The sequence below is a fragment of the Echiichthys vipera genome, assembly GCF_963691815.1.
Source record: "Echiichthys vipera genome assembly, chromosome: 23".
Lineage (NCBI taxonomy): Eukaryota > Metazoa > Chordata > Actinopteri > Perciformes > Trachinidae > Echiichthys > Echiichthys vipera.
The window spans coordinates 2,885,562-2,896,499 of record NC_139848.1 but is presented as its reverse complement, the minus strand read 5'-3'; the positions used below and the strand labels follow the sequence as shown (position 1 = coordinate 2,896,499).

The window sequence follows — 10,938 nt, the reverse complement described above, 5'->3', positions numbered from 1 at the left end:
CACGCAGCTCTTACAATGTGAATGGTGCTCTTTCTTCCAATCTGGACAGGTAGATAAGGGGAATGAAAAGGCTGCCTGGGCCACTGTGAGCTGACCTTTACGCCGCCTGTGACCTCATCTGACACCTGACACGGCGCAAAGGTCAAGGGCGAAGGCAAACAGGGGTTGGATGATCTGAAAGGAGTTTGCTTTGATCTGTGTGGGTTGTTAAGGTCAGTTTCAGTACTGACGTTACAAACATCTGACGGAGGATTTATCCTATCATGGGACACCGAGACTCCACCCTGAAGTGCAAAATCAAGAAGAGGAACAACAGGATGTAAACAAAGAGGCAAATCAAATGATACCCAGCAACAACAGGCTGTTCCAAGCACATGGACATGGCCAGAGTCAAAGGCTTTAAATGAACTCATCTGGACTCTGCAGGGACTCTGTATACTAAAACCTAAGATATAGTGATCATCTCAGACAAATATTGGTATCTGCCAAAACATCAAGTGAGTTATGAGTGTTTTGTACTGAGCTGACCACTTATCTCACTGGACACTGGCCTCGGCGAGTCCTAAAATAAGGTCAGCCTGAGTGCAGTTTGCCCTGATCTGGAGTCATTGTGCAAATCTTTAGAGAATACATTTGTTATGGATAAGAGAGCATCGCACAAATATTTAAAGCTCCAGTATTTTGGCAACCCAAAGATATGTGAGGGGAATGAAAAGAAGTGTTCTAGTTTCACAAGCAGGAACACACCCTTGACTTTCGAATGTTTTGTTATATAATGAGGGTACTTAGTGCTGTGGAACTGTCAAAATCGCCACAAGGTTCCTGTACAGACAGAGGAAGAAGGAAATGACACATGTTAAGCTTTAGGGCACAGTGAGGTCTGTGTATCCATCAGGCAGCTCCACAGGGGAACAGTGAAAACCATGTCTGTGGTCAACATAAGTATCTGAATACTTGTGTTTCCTCGGGTTATGTTGAACATGTATTTAAACTTGGATGGGGTATCGACTAATCAAACAAGGAATTTAAGTTGTGTGTGTTTTGGGACAGATCAAAGACAAAGATAGATCATTAATGTGAAGTTTCATTAAAACAATAACTCATTCATATGTGGACGAAGGGAAAACATCACATCATGGGACCAGTAACACAATACATATTTGGTCTGTGATGAATTAATTTGGTCTATAAAAATTGATATCACCCATAAATCTCTAGCCTAACAGGTCAAGTTGACCCTATTTCTTTCCTGAAAACATGACAAACCACATGTTTGTCTTGTGACATGCATCTGTTGCATTAGATCACATTTTCTTTCCTTTTCTGCCAAGTTGTTAATTGCACCATTTGTTTATGTGAGTCTTCCCTTAGAGCTCTGTTAATACCAAAACTACATTTCCTTCCCCTTAGAAATAACTTCTAGATCCAGCAGCAGGCTTTGGAAGCTCATTGGCTGCCATTCAAATTCAAACTGCCTCATCAGCAATTTAAATGAGCCGAGGTTTCCAGAATATTGGTTGAATTGATTTGGTCAAAAGTGATGTGCCATGTTCTTAAGCACACACAACTAAAACGAAACATGCTGTGTGTCTCCGAGAGCCTGGGAATATTACACAGCCACTGGAGAGAGACAAGGTCTTATTGAGTCGCCTTCATGAGCACCGTCTCCTATCAGGCAGATCTGGAGGCATGCCAGCACCCGCCCTGAGAAATCAGCATCGCAGCGCACGGAGTTGACAAGTGCGCCTCCCCCTCCAAACGTTGTTTGACATACCCATCGTTGTAGGCTTCGCCTCTGGCTGTTTCTTTTTTAAAAGGCAAGCTCAAAGCCACAGATTATACATTTTGCTCACAAACCGTGCGGGTAAGATAACCTGCGCAGGGAGCGACAGCGGGAATCGGGCTTTTTTTTCACGCATTTGGAGAAAAGCTCGCGCGTAAACAGCACCCGGCATCACTGAAGCCAGAGATCCGTTGTGTGTGGGATATTTTGTATTTATTTATTCTTTATTTATCGGTGACTGCGAGGTTGAAGGACAGCAGAGGGGGCTCCGCAGAGTCAGTGTGGATTGTGAGCATCGGATGAAGTGACATTTGGGACTTGAGCGCGCAAGGCACCTGTGGATGCAGCACCCCCACTGACGTTTGGACTCATCTTTTCACAGAAAGGATTCACCGCAGCAGTTGAGCATCGTTGCGGTTCCGATCACACAGCCCTACCGTTTAGAAAAAGAAGCGCGCCATGCTTCTGAGTGTCACCCTCCTGCTGGTTCCCCTGCTGAGCTTAACCCTCTGCGGCTCGTCGTACGTGCCGTGCCAGCCGTGCGATCAGAAGGCCCTGTCCATGTGCCCGCCGGTGCCGGTGGGCTGTCAGCTGGTGAAGGAGCCCGGCTGCGGCTGCTGCCTGACGTGCGCGCTCGAAGAGGGCCAGCCGTGCGGCGTGTACACCGGTCCGTGCACGCGCGGGCTTCGCTGCCTGCCCAAGAATGGCGAGGAGAAGCCGCTGCACGCGCTCCTGCACGGCCGGGGGGTGTGCAGGAACGAGAAGTTGTATAAACTGCTGCATCCGTCCAAAGGTAGGCTTGTGCAGAGGTGACTGGTTCAGAGCCCAATGGCTGTAACTACGTTAATTGAACATGAATTAATTGATGTCAGCTTCATTTTGTAGTCATTATAGTTAGAGTGAACATGCCCCATTATATTCCACCATAGAGCTTTAAAGTCAAATGACAGCAGTGCATGTGCAGTGCTCTGCTTGGCTGAGCAATCCTTAGAAGCTCTGAGCGAAAGGCTAAAATACTTAAGTGAGCTCTGATTGTGTTTTTATTGCATTTGCATTGCAGAGATGATTTTTCCACTGCAGATCTAAAAGGCTCTGGCTGCAAATTAAATAGCAAACAGCTGGAAAGAGATGCCCCCCCCTCCCCACCCACCACCACTCACCCTCACCGCCCACCCTTTCCAATGCAGGAATTTTAATGAAGCCCACAGAGTGAGTCCACAGAGATGCGGTGGTGAATTAAAAAAAGATGGAGAAGTGACCTCCGGACTGTAATCGTCAGTCCAAAAATCACATCCTGTCATAAAACTTTACTCCAACAAGTAAAGTCGACTCATTACTTGACATTTTCTAAAAGTTGTATGTATGTGTGTGTGTGTGTGTGTGTGTAGGGGGGGGGCTGATGAGTCCTCTCTGAGACGGGCTGACACCTGTCATTAACAAGGCACACGACTCAAAAGACCCCGTGTGCCTTGACCCTGTGAACTCTGTCAACAATTGGTGCCGAGTGTCGATCAACCTGTCATCTCAGTTTGAAAGAGCCCTTGTGAGGTTTGCGAGCCGTAAATCAGTAGGTTTCGTGTGAGTGGCCCGTCGCCTCGGGGCCCCCAGCCAACATAAAACAAGGGAGAAGATTACAGGTGGTGGTGCTCTGCGAGGCTCCTTTTTGGCTCCTTTGAATGGCATTTCAGGGACAGTCGCTGTGTCTGCTGGGGAGCACTTTGTGGGACACGTTGGGTTGCACTCACTCTCTTCAAGCTGTGAAATGTGCCCTCTTCCCTTTCCTATACAGTTTCTTTTCTTTTCCTTTTATGCCTTTTCCTCTTTTGTCGGCCCCCCTGCTCTCCTCTACTTTACTTCATCCACCACCTGTGCCCTTTCCCACACCTTACCCACCTTTTTGTCTCTTTATTCTCTCCCAGCACACTGCCTCTTCTCCTCTTTCCCTGCCTGGCTGCTGTCCCTCTTCATCTTTTTCCAGCCTATTCTTCTTCTCCCCACCCCCAGTTTCACCCTTTCCAGTCTGTGTTACGCTCTACTTTTGACTGCAGATTGGAGTTTTAGCATAGAAGCAAACTCCGGAAACATAAATAATCTCACTGGCTGTGCTGAACCTCAGTGGGCTGAACCAAAGGAGTGCAGTTTTTCTTGTGTCTGGAGTGAAGTCCCATAAACAACAAAAGGCACAAGATAAGAAAGAGAGGAGCGTTGATATTACCATACAAATGTATCGGTGTCACATTCAAATTAGCCCTATCAAAGATCATTTACATTTACAGTCCATTTTTCTATTGTTCTGTCCTCTCGCACAAACATCTTCACCTCACTCAGTCGTGCCTTCAGGGCAGTTTTCACCTGAGAAATTGTTTTATAATAACAAAAAAAACGTCTATCTTCTTTTCATCTCCCCTTCCCCTTTCCTCCCTTTCCCACACTATTCTTTGCTCCCTCCCACCACCCTCAGTTAGTTAGTCCCACCCTGGCCTCTTCATCTGTCTCCCTCCCCCTCCCCCTCCCTCTCCGTCTCAGCGCTGCAGGCAGGCCCAGGCTGTAGAGTGATTCAGCAGAATGCAGGCTGAGCGTGGGTTACTGATCCCCCATCTGTCTGCTCGTCAGCCAGCTTCTCCATTAACTCCACATCTCCTGCTGGGCGCTCTTAAATCATAAATTAAACAAAACCCATATGCACACAGATAAATACACACCTCGTACATAAATTACATTGCATAGACACTTAAGATGTGCAAAACGGGCCAAAAAAGTGTATGCATATACTTTGCGTTCATAAAATGTAGCAGAAGTTGCCAAAAAGATTCTATGTGCACGCTAAATCAATGCACTGCTATGCATGTGTGCATTTTAGAATATCAGCAGCGATACAGGCTGTCATTCAAACCAGGACAAAAGGTTAACAACAGAAGTACTAAGCTGCCTTTTTGTCGTGTTTGCAAGTGCATGAAACATGAAACTCAAGTTAATCCCTTTCAGCATTATCTGGACGGATTTCATGTTGATTTTTCAGACGCAGCGAGGAACAGAACCCGTTGTAAGAGCAGAGAAAGAAAGAGGAAAAAAGAAAAGACACAAGGAAGGAGTTTCCTCTCACTAACTCCCGCAGGGATCCGTCTCTCCAGGATCACCATGTCTCACAACTTTAACACGAGGAAAAGAGAGAGGAGGAAGCAAGAAATGAAATACGTGATCAGTCAGTACAGGTCAGATTAGACAAACTGGAGGATTAGCAAGTGAGGACTTGATTGGGTTTATACTGGCTGCTGATCTGCCTCAGCTTTCTCTGGAGAGGGAAAAAAAACTGTGTCAGCAGGAAACTGGAGGATGGGGAATCTCTCCGGCTTTTTCCAAGAACCTGCCATTATGTGGATGCATGACATCATCGTGATCTTCATCATCATCATCACTGGGGGGTGGGGGGTGGGTGGAGGGGCTTGGAAGCTTTTAAGCATCATTCGCAACGTGGCGATGACCTTGTTTCACCGCCCAATTTGCTTTGTAGCTTAGCGATCACGCCAGTGCAGAAGTGGAGGGGTTTATATGCAGAGTTTGCAATCTGCCAACGGAAACGAGTGCGTGACACAGCACTGGAGACGGACCAGCTGTGGCCAGATATCAGTTTAAAATGCTTTGGGGAGAGAAATCTAGAGTCACTCACTCTGGCTTCAACACAGTCAGCTGTGGTCGTGTGTATAGAGAGTGGAACGGTGGAGAGGAGCAACTCTGCAACTGCTCCACTCCCCAAAACGAAGTAAAGTGCAGTATTTTTGCACAGATGAAAGATGCATGTACATGAGGGCTTCAGCGGGGGTTGGGACCCAAAATGGGCTGCGGCTGTTTCTGGTGGCTTGCCACATGACAAGAGTAATAGCATGTTTTCTTGGGCCTGGGTGCCAGGGTGAGACTAAATATCTCATTAAGGTCACCGGCTATAAAAGTTTTTCTACATATACCCCAAACTGGCAACCTAACTTGCCATAAATGTAGGCTATGTTGTCCCATATGTCAACACATCCAATGTAAAACTGGCCAGTAGCCTCTGACTGTGCTCATTTAGCCGGTGCTGTGAACTCATCACATCGTGTTGTGACATTACCAAATGGGACCCTCCTGTCCTGTCCTGTGCCATCATGAGTTTGGCTCTACGTTTTCATTTTAGCCACTCCAGTAGGTGCGTTTCCAGGTGGGAGCCGGAGTACTGTCTTGAAAGCAACAGAAAAATGCTTTGAAGACCGGTTAATATCACACCTGTGGACATGAAGTTGTTTGTAATAATTGGTATCACTGGTTATTTTAATCCTGCACGTCTGTAATTTGTGAAGTTCCACAGTAAAATTACCGGCCTCGGTGTGGCGAAGACGGTTCTCCTCTGATATTAAAAATCGTGTTGGAATCAAGCGTCAGTCATATACTTACATATGGCCTATATTCACTCACGCAGTACTGCAACTGATTCTCTCATTTAAAACGTTCATGTAGTTTAAAGGGCTCACGTCAAAAACACATACATGTAAAAAGCTCAACAGCAGTCTATTTCCAGAAATCCTGACCTGCTTACGCAACATAATCCACACACCCGGTTTCATGTAGGTACTATTTTCTTTCTACTGAACTACCTGCCGACCGTATCACCGTGCAGAAGGAAGCATACTCTTGGATGTGAGGCTCATCAACCATGTCTGTGGATTATCTTGAATAACCGGGTCCCACATATGACCATGCGTGTGTACTCAGAGGGCTTTAATCGCATACACGCTGTATGATGATATGACGTAACACTGTTCGACCAGTGAGAGATGTTGGTGGTAATGAGCCATGGAATTTAGCAAAGCACCAGAGAAAAATGCAAGTAAATGAGACAATGCAGTGCTTTGCAATGGTTTTGAGGGAGGAAATGCATTCGACACAGTTTGTTCTGATAAGAAACGACAAATGTAAATATAACTATAACCCACAGGGCACCTTTAATAAACCTCCTACATGCATTATGCATAATGATAAGTGACCTCGTCTGTCTTTGCCTCCCTATCAGACGGAGGATCTCTCGATGGCCCCATTCTACACGCCTCGGGCTCCATCCTGCCCCAAACCAAGGTGCCCTTATATGGAAGAGAACACATCCTGAAGGCCCAGGCCATGAAGCAGGCTAAGGACCGCAAGAAGCAGGTGGCCAGGCTGGGACCCACCAGCAACGGGGATTTCTCCCTGCTCAGCCTGGATAAACTGGAGCCTGAGTTCGTAAGTGAAGCAAACATGCACGGCAGAGTGAAACTGACTCAGCTCAGAGGGGGAATAACTATAAAGAAATCTGTTCTGACAAATCAACCCAGATGCCCCGCAGGGCCACTTTCACATGAGATAACAAGGTGTGAACAGAAGTACTATTTAGTGGAGGTATTTCACACCTCCTGACTTTTTTCATTTGGGGGGCATTTCACAAACTTTCAAGGGCAATTTAAGCACTATGTCTGTGTCTGTGCGTGTGTGTCTGTGTCTGCGTGTGTGTCTGTGTCTGCGTGTGTGTGTGCGTGTGTGTGTGTGTGTGTGTGTGTGTGTGTCTGTGTGTGTGTGTGTGTGTAGGGTCCCTGCAGGAGAAGACTAGATAATCTCATTCAGAGCATGAAGGACACTTCCAGGGTCTTGGCTCTCTCTCTCTACATCCCCAACTGTGACAAAAAGGGCTTTTTCAAGCGCAAACAGGTACGGATAACTCTTTTTATAACACATGGGTTGTACGCTACCTGCTTTTTACTGTAACGTCAGCATCTTGGCTTTGATATGAACCTTTTAACGGCCCAATTAAGCATCTCATCCTTTCCTGTTAACTCTATACTTGTGCAGTGCAAGCCATCTCGCGGTCGGAGGAGGGGGATCTGCTGGTGCGTGGACCGGTTTGGCGTGAAAATCCCCGGCATCAACTACGCCGGAGGAGACCTGCAGTGCAAAGATCTGGACAGCAGCAGCAACAGCAACGAATGACAGCAAGCTGGTCGTACTCGTTGAGCCCTGCTCTTCTTAGAAACCTGCCAATAAAGCTAGCACACTTCATGACAATGCCAATCAGGAAAATGTGGCACACATGCATATATATATGGTCGGGTGTGATGGACTGTTTGTTGTTTTCTTTAAAAGGGGGAGCTGAACTGAAAAAAGCTTGCGTGGGTGTAGGTCTTAACTGTGGCTCCCCACTGACCTTGTATGTTGGAGGTTCGCTAACACCTCACCTCTTCATATCCATAGATAATAGAGGGTTATATATATATTTGTATGATATTGATCATATGTTGTGTATTGAGTGTACTGTTAAATCTACTCTTTAATTTTGAGACAAGACATTTGTTGTGGCTAAAGATCAACTTGTTTTTGTCACAGTGGTGATCAAGGAGACACCATCGAAGTGAGTTCTCAAATGTTCTCCGACGTTTCACTTATTTTTAATCACATGATTGACGTATGAGGCATTTTTAACATAAATATCAAATAATGACTTCGCCATTGAATCCTGCCCCCAACCTACCGTCACCGAACACTTTCCCACTTTCCTGCTACTTTGCTAAGCAGGAACAGAGGGGAAGGGTTCTGCACGAATCCTGTACGAGGCTTTCTTGCAGAGAATGAAGCTGTTTTCTCATATGAACTCCGGACAATGCTCCACAAATCTAGTCCGCATATTTTCTGACGTTGCTCTCACGTATAGCACGCAGCAGTTTGCCCGTGTCAGACGCCTTTTCACTTACTGTAAATACCAATTTCGGTTTAGGTGAGCTGTGGTGCCTCGGTAGAATATTCAGGAGGCTGGACATGAAGCGGATTGCATCACTTCCACGTAGCCGGTTTGTAATTTGGTAATAAACAACGGAGAGTCGTCTCTCAGTGGGACATTACGCAGAATTTGCGTGCTAACATACAGCTCGTCCAGATTATGTCTAATTCAGTGCACTAAGTCAGTGCATGTGTGAAAGGGGCTTTAGACAAGAACGCAGAATGAGAATGTACAAAATCCTCTAAAGCTCCCTAATTAACATGTTATGTGTTTGTTTATTCCAGACAGACGCTTAAAAATGGCAGTTGAGCTTTTGATGGAGGGTTACGTGCTGGGCTATTTCCTGGAGTCTCTGCTCAGAGCCAAGAAATCTAAATCTATGCAAGAAAATCCGTAAAAATTCAACTTTAAACTTTGGGAAATCAGATGAGAAATCAGCAACGGCATGCGTAGGAATAATGTAAATATGTTAGCCAGCTACAGGTGATTGTTTAGTTCATCTTAACGTCCAAATGTGATAACGTTGACATCACACAGCACTCAAAAACAAACATACTGTATTGTGGTATCGAAGGTTAGATATATGACACTCGGTCTCCTTTTTAAAGGCCTTTTTAAAGTCCAGACAACTGCGTCCACTCTGTAAATGTATGTACAGTGTGTGTGTGCATGCTCCTGAGCGTGTGTATGTGTGTGTACTGTACTGTATGTGCCATGCCCTTCTAGTTCTCTGTCAAACACAAGAAGCTAAATTCCCACAAGCCCGGCCTCCTCGAGCTACTGTCCGACAAATGCGGTGCTGTGCGATTTTCCTTCACACACAAATCGTATGCAAAGGCCCCCGCGTTGTTCCTGTCGACCCACGTGTCGGGTCTTCACTGCCACCGCACAGGCAAATCTGTCGGCCGACGGGGACTTGCTCTCAGGGTTTATCTGGAGCAAGGTCGCTGGGTTTCTATGTAAATTCAAGTGCCTTCTGCCCCACACCACTTTGAATTTCCATTTGCATTTGGACCCATTGGACCCATTGTGTTGTTGAATGAGGGACACTCCAGCACAAAGGAGGGAAACTATTTCCAGTGTGGATGTGGTCTGTAAAGAGTTTTTTTTGGAGGGTTTTGCTCGACCAACATCATGAACTCCCACTGAAGCGCTGGTTAACGTACAGTGACATTTTTGTTCCAAAGCTAAAAATGTGCTTAAGGTCCTTTTTGTTGTTGTTGTTTTAATCTTAGCATTCATTTAATGACTCTTATAATCTCACACACTCCTAATGAGAGCAATGACAGGGGCTCATCGGACAATGATTCTTCCCACTGACACACCCCTCATGTCGTCGATTAGAGCGCACATGTCAACACAACACAGTGACACTTTGAACATTTCAATCTCAGTTTCAAACCGAAATATTAATGTGAACATTAAGGTGAAATATTTATCAGGCGTGTAACTGATGTACTCGTTTTTTTTTGTAATGATAAATCACTATTTAAATAAAGTTCATGTACTCACAAAAAAGGCCATATCTGCAATTTTGTCTTTGGCGAACTGCTGAGTCAGGGGTTGTGTTTTTGCGACTGCTATCTCTGTGACCTTGACACTCGTGTGGACCTCCATGCGGGTAGTTTCCATCTGCTGTCAAAGGCGAAACTGCCTGCCGTGACATAACTCACTGAGGTGTGGCCGAAGATAACTCAACCCATAGAGGCTAGCGCGGCAATGTTTTGTGCAAAGTGTTATTATCATCTCAAGGCCTAATGGATGGACTGTCGTTGCATTTTGTACAGACATTCATGGTGTCAGGGTGATGTATCTTTGGTGCTCTCGACATCTTTGCACCACCACTGCAGGCAGGGGATGACTGTAGCAGCACTTTCTACCTATATTGTATATTTGTGACATCACAACTGTACAGAAGTCCTGACGGTTCGTTTAAAGACACAGTTTCTGAATAGAGGCTGGGTGCAGTTCTCTGTGTGGAGTGAGCGTTTTGATACTTTCACAGTATTTAACCAGCTCCATAACCTGCTTTATAATTAAAACAAGGCATAGAAATCTCACTTTTACAATATGGGACCTTTAAATGTATTTTTATTACCAAAAACATTTTCTTTTTCAGCCTCGCCTGCACCTCCAATTAGCCAATGTGACCATGCTAGTAAACTAAACTATAAACCCCATTAAAGATGTATGTTAGCCTAGTCACTGTTAGCATGTTAGTATGTTGACATTAGCATTCAGCTAAAAATATATACAGTATAAGAGTCTCACAGAGCTGCTACTGAAGCATGACTGTCGGCTCTTATAGACTCTATAGATGAGTCTTCATGAAGTTTAATAACACCATAAAAAATGCAGGTGAACGATCATCGTAAATCTCATC

The 10,938-nt window shown here is 45.4% G+C and overlaps 1 protein-coding gene across 1 annotated transcript; it reads left to right on the top strand.

Annotated features, from left to right (window-relative positions):
* The first annotated feature begins 1,781 nt into the window (after positions 1-1,781).
* Positions 1,782-10,064, top strand: igfbp5a (insulin-like growth factor binding protein 5a). Its single transcript, XM_083937794.1, has 4 exons — positions 1,782-2,576; positions 6,825-7,030; positions 7,373-7,492; positions 7,634-10,064. Exons 1-4 carry the CDS (start codon positions 2,243-2,245, stop codon positions 7,769-7,771), a joined length of 798 nt encoding a protein of 265 aa, XP_083793920.1. The 5' UTR covers positions 1,782-2,242; the 3' UTR covers positions 7,772-10,064.
* The last annotated feature ends 874 nt before the right edge of the window (positions 10,065-10,938 follow it).